The sequence below is a fragment of the Bos javanicus genome, chromosome 2 (genome assembly GCF_032452875.1).
Source record: "Bos javanicus breed banteng chromosome 2, ARS-OSU_banteng_1.0, whole genome shotgun sequence".
Classification (NCBI taxonomy): Eukaryota; Metazoa; Chordata; class Mammalia; order Artiodactyla; family Bovidae; genus Bos; species Bos javanicus.
Genome location: NC_083869.1, coordinates 128,724,264 through 128,739,250, shown reverse-complemented (window position 1 = coordinate 128,739,250; position 14,987 = coordinate 128,724,264). Strand labels below are relative to the sequence as shown.

The 14,987-nt window shown below is 55.5% G+C and overlaps 1 protein-coding gene across 2 annotated transcripts in view; it reads right to left on the bottom strand.

Annotated features, from left to right (window-relative positions):
- The window catches only part of MYOM3 (myomesin 3), a 51,961-nt gene that overhangs the window by 25,971 nt on the left and 11,003 nt on the right, over window positions 1-14,987 (bottom strand). For both annotated transcript variants that reach the window (XM_061393229.1, XM_061393220.1), the window contains exons 7-16: window positions 14,344-14,432; window positions 12,026-12,070; window positions 11,432-11,572; window positions 9,849-10,010; window positions 9,065-9,206; window positions 7,883-8,082; window positions 6,675-6,728; window positions 6,155-6,282; window positions 4,487-4,670; window positions 1,152-1,326 (exon numbers count right to left, since the gene is read on the bottom strand). In XM_061393229.1, coding sequence (XP_061249213.1) covers window positions 1,152-1,326; window positions 4,487-4,670; window positions 6,155-6,282; window positions 6,675-6,728; window positions 7,883-8,082; window positions 9,065-9,206; window positions 9,849-10,010; window positions 11,432-11,572; window positions 12,026-12,070; window positions 14,344-14,432 — 1,320 coding nt within the window. The remainder of the gene's footprint in view (window positions 1-1,151; window positions 1,327-4,486; window positions 4,671-6,154; window positions 6,283-6,674; window positions 6,729-7,882; window positions 8,083-9,064; window positions 9,207-9,848; window positions 10,011-11,431; window positions 11,573-12,025; window positions 12,071-14,343; window positions 14,433-14,987) is intronic.

Below are 14,987 nucleotides of genomic sequence, written 5' to 3'. Positions count from 1 at the left end.
TGTGATGAGCTCTCTGGATGGTCACTCCCATGTGTGATGCGTTCTTCCGACACGCCACTCTTGTCACGTGACTCTCGCTCAGCACCCCCCCCCGCCCCCCGCCCCGCCCCCAGGGACACCCACCTGGATGCAAGTCCTTGGGGAGATGTCATTCCAGGGATAACTTGGACTCTCATTTGTCCCAAACCCGAACTTTAGTGGTGACAAAGCGTGAGTGACTGTGAGGCACCGTGAACCAGTGGGGTGCCAGGTCCTGTCTCTTTCTTTGGGTGAAATGATCTTGCAGCCCAGGGTGAGGGGAGCCCGCAGATGTGCTCAGGGCCTGGTCAGTCATCAGATGGAATGGGGGGTATGTGCCATTGACTGAATCCCTGATCCCACAGGGCCTCAAAATGGAGAGAAGTCATGAGTGCAGAAGCCTGAGGCTTCTGCCTGCAAGGATGAGGCCACTGAGTGAGGAGGGAGGCTCAGAGGGGAGTGGGGTGGACAGGCAGGCTGAGCTGAGGGTCAGAGAGGGCGAGTCTCTGTGCCAAGGTCCCTGGTGAATGAGGGTGGGTGAGGAGCCTAAACCCTGGCCTCCCGGCCTGTACACTCTGCTTCTCTGTCTCTAAGCTTCCGGAAGGACGAGACCTAGCCAGTCCCTGCTATCTCCAAACAGCGTGCCCTTAGAGAGTGTTTGCCAGAAAAGAGGCCGTCCGGGGCAAGTCCTGGTTCCTCCACTCACTAGTTAAGGAAGTTTTGGCAAGCTACTTATCTGTGCTGTGCCTCAGTTTCTTCTTCTGTGCAACGACAATAAAAATAGTAATCCTGGGACTTCCCTGGTAGTCCAGCGGTAAAGAATCTGCCTAACACTGCAGCGGACTCGGGTTTGATCCTTGGTTGGGGAACTAAGATCCCACGTGCTATGAGGCAGCTAAGCCTGTGAACCACAACTAGAAAAGCCTGTGTACCACAATGAAGACCCAGAACAGCCACACAAAGAAGCAGAAAAGTAGCCCTAAGTTCTTAGGATTGCAGGTAGAACTGATTGATCTAACATATGAAAAGAGCTTAGAACGGTGCCCTGTGCCCAACCGTGTCTTGGAAGGCAGGCTTCCTCATTATTACTGTTATTATTATTTCTGAGGCAGGAAGGGTGGGCGCAAACTCACCTGCTGCCCTGGATGGGTTTGTTGTTCACTGTTCGCCACTCAGATGATCCTGCCTCCCGGGAGTAGATGTAATAACCCAGGAGCTCTGGGCTGTCTTTCACTGGATCCCAGGTCAGGGAGACAGAGGTCTGTGTGTCTCGGAAAGCTTGAACTTGCGTTGGAGGCGGGAGAGTGGCTAAAACACAGAAATATGGGCTGAGTGAAGATGCTGTCCCATGGCTGGGAAGGGGGAGAGGTGTGGGAGAGGCAGAGAGGGGTGCACACAGCATGGGGGGTGGGGGTAGCCACAAGCACTTCAGACATGCCCTGGGGCTTTGGGCAGCTCTTTCCCAGTCCCAGAGGCGTGGTCCAGGCTCTTGTATTCTGAAAGTCCTCTCTCACCTCCAAACATTTCCACTTCCTCATTAAAATTCTTTTATCAGTCCTTACTGTCACTTTCTCTCCTAGAAGTTACCGGATCTGACAATTTTCCTCAGCCCTTATCTTCAAGCTCTAGGAAACATAGTTTGTTTCCCTTTGAAACGTTATCTTTCATGGCTTTCTCAGACAATGTTCCTTGAGGTGGGTCTGCCATGATTTGTTAAATGAAGAGATCTCTGGATGGATGGATGGGAGAATGGATGGAGGGATAGATGGATGAATGGATGGAAAGATGGACGGACGGACGGATGGATGGATGGACAGAGGGATGGATGGATGATGGATGGATGTCAGATACAGGAACTTCCTAGTACTCTTTGTATTTCCCAAACTCCTTACATATCTGTTTATGTTTTCCCCTCTTCCCTTTGTCCCTAAATTTGAGACTCCTCCAGCCTCAGTTCCTTGGCTTGCTCCGTTTTTCTTGAACTCTTTTCAAGAAAGGCATGGAGGGTGCACTATGCCCATGGCTTCAATCCTCACTTCTCTGCAGGTGAATCCCCAGGCTTTACCGCCAGCCCTGCTCTCTCTCCTGAATTCTAGAGCCTCATCTTCCATTTCCCCTGGACACTTCTCCTTACGTTCCAGTGGTCCTTTGAAGTCAAAAGGCAAAGGCTGAACTCAGCATCCATCCAACAGAAACCCAGTATCTCCTGAATGCCTACTCTGCGCCAGGCTCTGTACCTGGCCCAGGGGAGGTGCTGAGATGTAGACTTGGGGTCCTGGGCTCAGGAAGGTCCCATCACAAATTTCAGTCTCAGGTTGAAGGCAGAGTGGCAGTGGATGGAGGCTGGGTGGTGGGACAGGCTTGAAGGTCAGGCATGGCCATCCACGAGACCTGACTCTGCCAGTGGGCAAGAACTGGAGCTGAGGGTGTCCATGTATGGAGTCCTCCTCACATGCTAAAACCTTGATTTCAAGGAGGATGTCAAGACCTGAGGGTATGTTTGTGATATAACGTTAATTTAAAAAAGTAGAATGCAAAGCTCTACATATGGCTTGATTGGACTTTCAAGAAGAGGCACTGGTAGGCATGTGGTCGAAAGACCAGAAGCCCAGGTACCTGGATTCTCACAGTGGTTACCCTGTCAGTGGGATTTTGGGGGGTGGGGTGTTCTTGCCCCTCCTTCCCTCCTTCCTTCCCTCCCTCGCTTCCATTCTCTCCTTCTCTCTTGCTCCTTTTGTATTTTCCTACTTTTGTGCAATACTTTTGCTTTCATGCTGCTGCTGCTGTTGCTGCTAAGTCACTTCAGTCGTGTCCGACTCTGTGTGACCCCATAGACGGCAGCCCACCAGGCTCCTCTGTCCCTGGGATTCTCCAGGCAAGAACACTGGAGTGGGTTGCCATTTCCTTCTCCAATTGCTTTCATAATACAAGTCAATTCCTTTTCTTTTTCCTCTCCTCCCCTCCTCTCTTTTCTTTTCTTCTCCTTTCCTTCTCTGAAGTGTACCAGAACCTTGCCCTAAGGCTACCTTGTGGTCCAGAGACTGCCCACATCCAATCACAAACCACTCACTGGCTGGAACCCTGAATCAAGCTTAATTGTTAACCAGACTAGAATGAAAGAAAGACTCCATCTGCCCACCAACCTATTCATACTTACGATGAATATGTACATGCATTCATGTGGGTTAAGTCGCGTCAGTTGTGTCTGACTCTTTGCAACCCCATGGACAGAGGAGCCTGGAGGCTCCTCTGTCCATGGGGATTCTCTGGGCAAGAATACTGGGGTGGGTTGCCATGCCCCTCCTCCAGGGGATCTTCCCAACCCAGGGATAGAACCTGCGTCTCTTACATCTCCTGCATTGGCAGGCAGGTTCTTTACCACTAGCACCATCTGGGAAGCCTGAATATATGCATATATATATATATATATATATTATTTTTTTTCCTACATTATTGAGCACTACAAATCTAGGACTTGGCAATCTTCCCCACACAGGCCTTGCAGCACATCAGGCTCTTCTCAGATGGGCTGTGCTGCAGTTGGTTCCCTAAAAGACTCGTTGGTGATGGCAGCTCCAGGGACCCGTCTGGTCTTATCAAAGAGAGAAAGACCCCACAATCCAGAGGCCTCAGAGGAGAGAGGGAACCCTGGCAAGTCAGGACTAGCATGAAGCTGCTGCTGGGAGGCTCAGGAAGGAGCCAGAGGGAGGGGTGATAACCAGACCTTCAGAACAGTATGTTTGGCAGGTGAGGACATCAAGGTTTGCAGCTCAGAAATGACCTGCCCAGGTCCATGCTGTGCTGCTATTGAGAGGGGTTGCATCCCACAAGGGCTTCCCTGGTGGCTCAGAGGTTAAAGCGTCTGCCTCCAATGCGGGAGACCTGGGTTCGATCCCTGGGTGGGGAAGATCCCCTGGAGAAGGAAATGGTAACCCACTCCAGTACTCTTGCCTGGAGAATCCCATGGATGGAGAAGCCTGGTAGGCTACAGTCCATGGGGTTGCAAAGAGTTGGACACGACTGAGCGACTTCACTTTCACTTTCACTTTCTTTCCACCTGATGAGGCAGGGCTGGGGGATGGGACCAAGGAGAGGGCGGGAGGCCTGCCCAGGGGCTCAATCCTGGCTGCAGGAGGGGGATCAGGCTCTAGTTGGAGACCTTTAGCCCTGAGGGGCATTGGTCACAGACAGCTCCTGTCTGGACCCAGCTGGATTCTGCAACTCACGAATTGTTGATCTGGAAAAAAAAATGCCTGTACTTCCAAGAGCCTCTTGCCCAGAGAAATGTAATTCTTGATGGTCTGAAACTTTACAGGCCTGTAATCATGTTGCTTCTTGGCTTTGTGATAGGTAGAGTGGTCAGGAGCAGAGAAATGTGTGTGGCTCTGTCCCTGCAGCCACTGGGGGCCCGAGGCTTGGGTGCTGACAGCCTGGCTTGGCCTGCGCCCGTCTCCTGCATCCCAGGTACCTGGCTTCCCCCTCAAGGCGATGGGCTCGCTGGGCTCCGAGGGATCGCTCATGCCGTACTGGTTTATCGCCCGCACTCTGAAGACGTATGACTTCCCTTTCTCCAGATCCAAGAGGGCGAATCTTGGGGATTTCACAGGAGTTTCCGAGTTGATGGCCTCCCAGGTGCCACTACCTATGACCGACTGAGACAAAGGAGAGAAACTTGGTGTTGGTTAAGTGGGAGGGCACTTCCCACACGTGCTCTCATTAACCTCTCTCCCCACCCCAGGATGCCCCTCAATATCTGAGCTTTGGATTCACCTGCCTCTGTGATGTCTCTACCTGGATGCCCGTTGAGCATCTCACATTCCGTGGAGCTGACCCTGAACTTGCCTCCACGCCAGTGCTGCCCACATCTAGTCAAAGGCACCCATCCTTCCAGCTGCTCAGGTCAGAGTCCAGGAAGCCTTCTTGGATTCTTTCTCTCATTTCTCACCCTCAAATACGCTCCATCAGTGAATTCAGTTGGGGGAATTCCCTGGCGGTCCAGTGGTTAGGCTTGGGGCTTTCACTGCCAGGACCCAGGTTTGATCCCTGATTGGGGCACTAAGATCCTACAAGCTGCACAGTGCGGCCAAAAAATAAAACAAAACAACCAACCAAAAAATACCCCCAAATCCCAAATCCAGCTGGCTGGCTCTACCTTGAAAATTTATCCAGAATCTAACCATGGTTAACCTCTCTCATGCTTCTTTCCAGAACCTTGATCCAGAGCCACTGTCGTCTCTCACCATCTGAGTTATCTCAGTAGCCTCTGATCTGGTCTGCCTGTTTCTAACTTTAACTCCCTTCAATCTTTTCTCCAAATGACAGGCAGAGAAATCCTTTTACAGCACAAGTCAAATCCCATCTGTGTCTGTTCAGAACCCTCCCAAGCCCTGAGTCTCCCCGGAGTAAAAGCTGCTTCGTGGTCTGACTCCTGCCATCTGTCTGGTCACGTTCCACGTCCCACTTTGTCGGCCCACCAGGCTCCGTGGCCCCCTGCTGCTCCTCAATGGTGCCAGGCTCCACCCCTGCCTCTGGGTCTTTGCACTTGCTGGTCTTTTTTCCTGGGATGTTCTTCCCCCAGAGATCTCTGGCTGGCCCCTCACTTCCTTTAGTGCTGTGCTTAGCCGCTCAGTCGTGTCCGACTCTTGTAATCCCATCAACTGTAGCCTGCCAGGCTCCTCTGCCCATGGGATTCTCCAGGCAACAATACTGGAGTGGGTTGCCATTTCCTTCTCCAGGGGATCTTCCTGACTCAGGCATTGAACCGGGGTCTCCTGCATTGCAGATAGATTCATTACTGACTGAGCTTCATTTCCTTTAGGCTTTTACTCAAAACTCACCTTCTCAGGGAGACCTCTCCGGTTCCTCCATCTAAATGTCAGTAGTCCCTTCGCCTCAACACTTCAAATCCCTTCCAGAGCTGGAGATAACCTCAAAAGGTCATTTAATCCACCCCCCTGCCCCTGTGTAGGGCTATGTTCAGGACTTTCAGACAGGAAATTCTCATCAGGGTTCCCCAGGGGGCGCCTCTGGGGTCTCTCAGGACCTCCCTGGACCTCCACTCCCCCTCACATCCGGGTCCCACAGTGTTTCTATTTCTCCGGCTGGCCTGGGGGTGGGGCCCTAGGGGTCTCCATACCTTCTCCAGGAAGTACGTCAGCGGGGCTTTGCCCCGGGGTCTCGGCTCCTCCCAGGCCAGAACCACGTAGGCCTCACGGATCTCACTGCCATGGACGTTAGTCGGGGGTGAGGGGATGGTCACAAAGTCTGGAACCAGAGTCGCCCAGGGGCTGAGATGTGTGGGCCCTTAGAGACCCCAGCTCTCAGCCCCCCACTTCATAGAGGACAGGGCCAGGGCCCAGAAAAGGGGCAGGAACTTGCTTCAGTCACCCAGCAAGGCTGGGCAGGGCAGGGCTGGAACCAGAGCCCAGGTCTCCCCACGTCCTGCTGGAGACTTTCCCCAATGTCTGCTTCCCCCAGGAGGGGTGCAGTCACCCACCTGAGAGCCTGGCCCCCCACCTGGATCTCTGCCCACGCTCACCACCCCACCCATGCCCGCAGACAACTTCTGCCTCGGGTCAGTTTGTGTCCCAGCTTCCAGACCACAAGGGGGGCAGTGCTGGAGTCTTAAGGCCAAGTGTCAGGGGGTTCACACATACCGTCAAAGTCATCTGTGCTGACCGTGATGGTTTTTCCCATATCAAAGGGAATCTCTAGGGTGGAGAATGGAACCCATTAGTGGAGAACTAAGGGCTGCAGGGTGTGTGGCTGGGTCAGGAAGGGACAGGGCAGGGCCTGCCCCGCCCTGGGGGCAAATTCCTCCCCCTTCTCCTGGTCCTGACCTCTCGGCCCCTCTCTGTGTGTCCTCGGGCAGGTGGCATTCTCAGACCCCAGAGGTGCTCTGCCCGCTGGGGGCAAAGGGGCACAGAAAGGAGGAGCAATGGGGTCGGATTCCAAGGGCACAGCACACCCGTGTCAGGGTGACTCCTCGGGGCTGCGAGGGCTGTGTCCCCCACTCTCTGCCTCCCCGCCTCCACCCTCCAGGCTGGGAGCTTCTGAGTCAGGGCAGTTTCCCTCCTGCAGGTTAAGGGCATCTGAAGAAGGTGCTGTGGTTTCACCCCAGATTAGCATCTGGTGCTAAGATTTGTGTTTCTTTCATCAGACAAGCTCTACCTCCCCCTCAGGCTAGGGGCTGCTAAGGACAGCACCGTGTCTCCTCCATCAGACTAGGGGTCCCTGAGGCTGTGTCAAAGCTATGGTTTTTCCAGTAGTCATGTTTGGATGTGAGAGTTGGACTATAAAGAAAGCTGAGCGCTGAAGAATTGATGCTTTTGAACTGTGGTGTTGGAAAAGACTCTTGAGAGTCCCTTGGACTGCAAGGAGATCCAATCAGTCCATCCTAAAGGAGATCTGTCCTGGGTGTTCGTTGGAAGGACAGATGTTGAAGCTGAAGCTCCAATACTTTGGCCACCTGATGTGGAGAATTTACTGCTTAGAAAAGACCCTGATTCTGGGAGGGATTGGGGGCAGGAGGAGAAGGGGACGACAGAGGATGCGATGGTTGGATGGCATCACTGACTCAATGGACATTAGTCTGGGTAAACTCCGGGAGTTGGTGATGGACAGGGAAGACTGGTGGGCTGCGGTCCATGGGGTCGCAAAGAGTCGGACATGACTGAGCGACTGAACTGAAATGAACTGAGGCTGTGTCTCCTCCATCAGACTGGGGGTTCCTGAGGGCTGGGCTGCGTCTCGTCTCCTGGACCAGGGCTGAGAATGGGGGCCGTGCGCCTGTCTCCTGTGTGAGGCAGTCCTGGGTGTGCCCTGACAGATGCTCTAGCATGTCCATCAGGGCCTCTGTGCCCACCTGTCTTCCTCTGAGCTTCGTCGCGGTCGCCCATGACAACCGGCTCAGAAGCCTTGGAGGGGACGCTGCTGCCCGCTCTGTTGACAGCTCTCACCCGGAACCGGTAGCTCTGGCCTTCGATGAGGCCTTGGATTGGGCACCGACAGGTCCCGCCGGGAGCCTGGTGGCACGGCACCCATTCCTCGGACTCTCCCTGGCACCTGTGGGAGAGAAGCCCCGGCTTCAGCCCCTGCCTGTGACTCACACCCTCCCAGTCTGAGCCTCTACCAGGACATTCCCCTACCCTGGGCTGTCCGCCCAGCTCGTCTCGGCCAGGGAAACACCTGCTCTCCATTTAAAAGCCTGGCTCCAGCCTTGGGTCCGCAGGAGGCCTTCTCACCAACCAGGATGCTAATCGAAAGAGCTAGTGCCTTTCATGGAACTCTCCTGTGGGCTGGAGCTGTGCTGTGCCCATCACATCCATCATCTTGTTTAATCCTGAAGGTCCTTGAGGTTAGGTGTGATTACTTTCACTCTACCAATGGGATCTGAGTTTAAAGAGTGAGATGACTTGCCCAAGTCACATGGCTCATGAGTGGGTGACTTAGTATTTCCCCAGAGGACTGTCCACTCCCCTGTTGGTATGTGTTCTAGGGTGACCCTCAGAGTCTGGGATCTCTACACCCTCTGGGTACCGCCATTCCTCGCACTGGCTGGATGGGGCAGTGTACCTCAGTTTCCTCATCTGTAGAATGGAGCACGAGAGCATCCCCTACCCCCTCAGATAAGGATTGTTGTGAGGATTCAAGTGGTTGGATTAGGCCTTACCTCCAGCTAGGACCTCGGAGCTGGCGGGTGGAGGAGGCGGCGGGTCCAGGCCCTCCCCTTCCTGGGAAGCCCCTCCCTCCAGGCTCAGTGCTCCAGGGTCTCTGTCACTCAGGGAGGCGAGTAGCCACCGAAGCCTCGTGTGCTCAGGCTTCAAGCACTGATGTTTGCCCCTGCCAGGGTCAGCTTGTGCCGTAAAGGGCCCAGGGGCAGCGGCTGCCTCCAGAGGTGGACACCCTTCTGTTGCCCCTAAATAACACACCTACCTCCTGCCCTGTCCCCAGGAGAGGCATGCGGTCCCTGTTTCCTGTGGCCCCGCCCTTGTTCTCACAGAACCATCTCCCCCCGCGGGCTCTGCCACTCAAGAGACCCACTCACAGCTCAATGGAGTAGCCAGTGATGGGGTTGCCCCGGGTGTCGCTGGGCGGGGTCCAGGTCAGGATGAGGCAGTCTCTGTTCACATTCAGGCATCGAACGTTCAAGGGGGAGCCTGGGACCCCTGGCTTCTCGGCCGCAGCATCTGAAACCCGGGATGGTGAGGGGCGTGGGAAGAGAGTAGGGGCGGCTCTTCTAGTCAATGTCCACTCGGCAACCAACCCCCTCCCATTCCCACCCAGCACCTTCTTCTCACGAACCCCCCAGGGGTGCAGTTGATCTTGAAGACCAAGACCTGAATGACAGCCTGTTCTTTTAAACAGCAGCATCTAGGGGTGGGTGGGTGGGAGTCCAGTTTATTAGGGGCCCATTCTACACCATCTGCCTGAGCAATTGGCACAATTCATCTTTGAGTCCCAGAGCAACTCTCCGTTTTGCAGGTGGGAATACTGAATCTCCTAGAGGAAAAGCCAATCGCCCAAGGTCACCCAGCCAGTGAAGCGGCAAAACCCGGAAGCAGAAATCAAGCAGGACTAGAAGGATGCCAGCCCACGCTCAGCCCTCCTCTCCAGCTAGCTCCAAGCCTGAGAATCTCAGGCTGGGTCCCTTTGGAGGGTCATGGGCAGTCTTAGAAAGACTCTGCCTCAACACCCGCATTCACTATATAGCTGGGACACTGAGGCCCCAAGGAGCTGGGGGCTCGCCCACGTGTCCCACGGCAAGTCGGTCAAGGCAGAGTCCTGGTCCCTGGGCTCTGGCTGGGCGCCCTCCTCCAGCCACCCCTTACCTCTCACAAACACGTAGGCGCTCTGCTCCCGGAGCCCAAAGGGCGAAGGCACCTGGACTGTGTAGAGGCCCTCATCCTCCTTGTAGGCGCAGGCCACCTTCAGGACTGCCTGGCGGTCAGCGTAGAGGATCTGCCGGCGGCCGGAGGACCTCAGCAGCCTCCCTGTGGGGAGAGGGGTTCCAGGGTGAGCTCCTGGGGGATCTGGAGCTCAGCTGGGAACCCATAGGTGCTTCGGGGTTCACAGGCAGAGATGCGGTTGGCTAGGCTAGAGCCTGAGGCTCTGCTGGGGAGTTGGGGAAGGGAGTAGTGACCTTCAGAACTCTGCCAAGGTGGTCTCTGAACTCTCCTCTGTAGCAGGCTTGGTGGGGGTGGGGGTGGGGGGTGGGGAGCACCCGGGGAAGGGGCCGGGGGCTGCTGGCTCGGTGAGGAGTTGGAGGTTCTTTGAGAAAGTGGAAACAAGAGCAGTGGGGGCCTGGTGTGAGAGGCAGAGGCTCTTTGGGAGGCTGGGGGCTCAAGGAAGGAGATAGGGCTTGGTGGGTGGGGGTTGTGAGCTCAAGGAAGGGAGGGGGCTTGTTCAGGGGATGGGGACTCAGGAAAGGGGGAGAGGACTTACTGAGAGGGTTGGGGTGTTGGTGAGGAGGGTCAGGGTCGGGGAGGAGGGTGGGAGGTCGGCAGCTGGGACCTTAGGGAGAGGGCTGGGGACTCAGGGAAGGGGCCAGGGGCTCCAGGCCTCACCCGAGGTCCTGCTGTGCACCATGCTGCTCCTTGTCCCTGCAAAGGCCCCTCCTGCCTGTCAGCACCTCTGTTCCCAAGGATCTACGGGTCTGGGGGACATCTCGGCCTGTTATCACAGCTGTTTCTCAGGGCTCGTGGCTTCTCTACTCCTCTGCCCCCAGCCCCCCAAGGGGCACCTCCCTAGGCTCAAGCTGCTGAGGGTGCTGCACTCCTGGCCCTTCGGCTGCTGGCTTGGTCAAGAATAGGGCAGGAGGTCCAGCCGTCTGCCTCCTCCCTGGCTGGTCCGTCTCTTCCTGCCTGAGCTGACTGGGCCTTCCCCAGCCCTGGCCTGTGATCCCCCAGAGGTCTTCCAGCTCACGAGTAGCAGTTCTTGCCTGCACCCACAAACTGACTCTGAAAAGCCCGAGGCAAGTGCCCTGACCCTCCGTAGGCTGACCTGCCTCCTGTGCTTGCCTCTGTTCCTGTTGCTTCATATGTCCTCACCCGAGGGTGCTGATGGCGATCACGTGTGCATAAAGGGCTCTCAACCAGAGGCTCTAGAGGGGCAGAGGCTGCAGTTGTGTTTCGGCTTCCTGCCCTCTCTCGGATGGAGGGCCCCCTGACTTAATGGCGTGTCTGTGCCTCCCCCTGGCCTGGCACCCAGTGCAGGCTTGGCACTGTGAGTACTCAGTGACCCTTGGCAGGGTGATTTGATCTGAGCCCACCTGGCTTGCTCAGCTTCCCTCTGCCTCGTTCACGCTCATCACTCGGCTTGTACGGGTTAGGGGAGAGGCATAGCTGAGTTCCTCTCTCCACCAGGGGTCTATCTCTGCCTCTGCAGGCTGGGGGCTGGGACCGGGGTTCCTCACCATCTCGGAACCACTGGATGTTCTGCTCGGCGTCCAACACATCTTCTGAAAATAGGCACTTCAGGGAGAAGGTTTCCTTCTCACGGGCGAAGACCGGCTTCAGCACTGATGTGAAGTCCACGCTGGGGCCAAACATCAGTCCTGGTGGTAACAGAAATTTAGGACAGAAGTTTTCTGAGGCCGTGTCAGCTTAGCCTGGGGCTTAGATGGGAGTGAGGAGGACCTTCTGGGGTGTCCCCACTCCTTTGGGTCAAGATTCACAGTTCTCCAGGTGGTCTTAACGAGAAGAGCCTGATGCTGGGGGCTGCGGGTGGGGAAGAGATGTCTTTAGGTGGTACTACATGAACTGAAATGGTAAATATCCATTTGTCTGCTTGGCTTTGCCTTTTTCTCATTCAGCTTTGGCCACTGGACAGCCCAGTGGCCAGGGGCAGCTCTGAGGTGCCTAGGGGCCCCCAGAAGCCAGTCCACAAGTATTAACAGTTTATAGGCAATCCCCACGTGGACATCCCTTTGTGGGGAATGGACAGTTATATTCTAAAGGGACCCCAGATACCTCCTCCCTGAAAGCCCGTCCCTCCCCAGCCTCCTTACTTTTAAACATCTCCGAATCGAAGCCAGCATCCTTCCCCAGGTAAGCTGAAACCCAGAGCAAATGGGAGTTAGAGAAGGCTCAGCACCCTCACTCCTACTGGGTTTTGGGGGCATGGCCTCTGGGTGTGCGTTCAACTCCTGGTCTAGCAGGGCCTCCCTTTAAGGCTCGGAGAACGTTCCCTGGCCTATCTGTGCCTTGGTTCCTTCCTGAGTCCTACCTGTTGGGGGTAGAGGTGGGTTCTGAATACCTGAGTTCACATGAACAAAGCCCTTAGCAGGACCCTGGCATATAGTTGGTGCTCAATAAATGGTGTTTTCCTTCCCAAGAGCTTCCCTGGTAGCTCAGCTGGTAAAGCTGGTAAAGAGCTGCCTGCATTGCAGGAGACCCCAGGTTCGATTCCTGGGTCAGGAAAATCCCCTGGAAAAGGGATAGGCTACTAACTCCAGTGTTCTTGGGCTTCGCTGGTGGCTCAGATGGTAAAGAATCCACCTGCAATGTGGGAGACCTGGGTTTGATCCTTGGGTTGGGGAGATCCCCTGGAGGAGGGCATGGCAACCCACTCCAGTATTCTTGCCTGGAAAATCGCCATGGACAAAACCCACCCACTACTAGGGTCACAGAGTCCTAGAGGTGGAGCATGGTCAGACTGGGATTTCTGGTAGGTTCAGGGCAGCACTAGGAAAAACTCCTGGTGGCTTCAGGGTGAAGTCCAAGGTGGTGTGGACACAGATCACCAGGGGAGAGTGAGAACAGTGAGAACAGTTTTTGTTCACATAGCATGCACCACGTGCTGCTTTTTAAGGCATTTAATCCTCACAGCAGCCTTGTCTGTAGGTGACATCATTATCCTCTAATACAGATGGGGAAACAGGCATGATCACCCAGCGAGCACCCCAAGAGCCTGAAACCACTGCATGACACTGGTCCCTGGGAAGGCTCTGATGGAGGGAGGGATGGGGATTCAGAGGAGGTGATGGAAAGGAGAGGCGGACAGAGGGAGGCAGGGTCGGAGGGCCTGATGCCTGACCTTGCACTCGACTTTGGACGGCTCAGATTCCACCCAGAGAGCCTGGCCCAGCAGCGGGGACAACTGCCTCCCAAGAGCTATTTGGGGAATAGGGAAGAGGGGTGGACAGGCTGTGAAGGACAGTTTAACAAGGAATGATGAGAGCTGGGGGGGGTGGGGCTGGACTCCAGCCTGCCTGCCACCCAGTATGTGTGTGAGTGTGTGTGTGTGTGTGTGTGTGTGAGTGAGTGTGTGTTTGAATTTGCATACATGAAGTTTCTCTTTCTGGGTCCTTAGGGCAAGGCCTTGGGCTAACCAGTCCATCCTAAAGGAAATCAGTCCTGAATATTCATTGGAAGGACTGATGTTGAAGCTGAAACTCCAATACTTTGGCCACCTGATGTGAAGAGCTGACTCATTTGAAAAGACCCTGATGCTGGGAAAGACTGAGGGCGGGAGGAGAAGGGGACGACAGAGGATGAGATGGTTGGATGGCATCACCGACTCAACGGACATGGGTTTGAATAAACTCCGGGAGTTGGACGGGGAGGCCTGGAGTGCTGCAGTCCATGGGATCACAAAGAGTCGGACACGACTGAGCGACTGAACTGAACTGAACTGAACTTAGGCTCAAAGCTGTGGCCTTCTTGGCTAGACTGCCTGGGCCATGGGCTGATAGGGTGGGGAGGAGGATTATCTTTCCCCAAGAGCTTGCTGCAGCCAAGCTCTACCTAAACCATCTCATTTAACCCACGGGAGCATCTGAGGTGGCAGGAGGGCTCCCCGTTGCAGGTGGGGAGGTCAGGGAAGCGAGGTGGCACCCAGGCTCACACGGCCCATCAGTATCAGAGGAAGCTTGTGGTCTAGGGTCTGGTGGACTCAAGGGTCTCTTCTGCTTTGGGCTCTGATCAATGCCCAAGAGGAGCCTGAGCTAAATGGGAAATATGCACCAGAAGCTAAAAAGGGCAGTGAGAGTCAGCAGGGGAGGTGGTAGGACTCGGCCTTTGCCCCTGCTGGGGACCAGGCCGCCTTCCCAGAGGTCCTGGGATCTGGACCCAAGCCCAACCTGGTGGGACAAGCCTGCTCTCGAACAGGCACTGAATTGGGATATAGGTTGTATAGCCTGAGGGTGGAGAATCTCACTTGCTCTGAAGGCCTTGGGGAAGCAGGAGTCCCAGTGGCTGCTCTGATTACTCAATCCCAGGACAAATACCCCTGCCGCGCCCCGTGTCTGGCGCACACCCGCGTCCTCATCTGCCTGTCCAGGGTTTGCTGTGGGCTGCCTGGCCTGTTGGGCACGGGAGGACTCACTGCGGACAAGGACTTTGGCAAAGGAGGAGGCCTGGCCGTAGGCGTTCTTGACCTTCACTGTGTAGGTGGCTGCGTCCTCAATGGTACATCTGAAAAGGAGGAGGGAGATGTTTCCCCGAGGCTACTGGGCTCCACGGAAAACTCAAGTCCCGAGAGCAGGGTGAGTGGGGAAGGGGGTGGTTATGGGAGGCTCTAGGTCAGGGCCGGCCCCTGAGAAGCTGGGTGACTTTGGGCTGCCCCCGTCCCTCTCTACACCTCCAGGCCCTCCTTTGAAAAACGGGGAAAACAACACCGCAGCTTAAGGTGAAAGTGCTTTGAAAATACAATTGTTAGGATATCATTTGAGCTAAGTGACTGGTCCAGAGTCACAGAACAACTGGAATTCAACCCCACTTCAAGGGGACAAGCCCACTCTCAGGCACGGCCTCCCTGCTCTGTCAACACCTCCTGGGCAGAACTCTGGAGCAGGAGATGCCCGGGCACACCGCCAGCCTGTGCCAGACCTGGGCCAGTTGCCCAGGTGTTCTCAAGTCCAGGCCTGGGGCTCACCACCAGCCAGACCAACCCTGTTCCTTGTGGAGCCTGGAGCTGGCTCCATCCAAGGGCCACCGTGGCAGCAGGGCGTATCTGGCCCCATCGGCAAG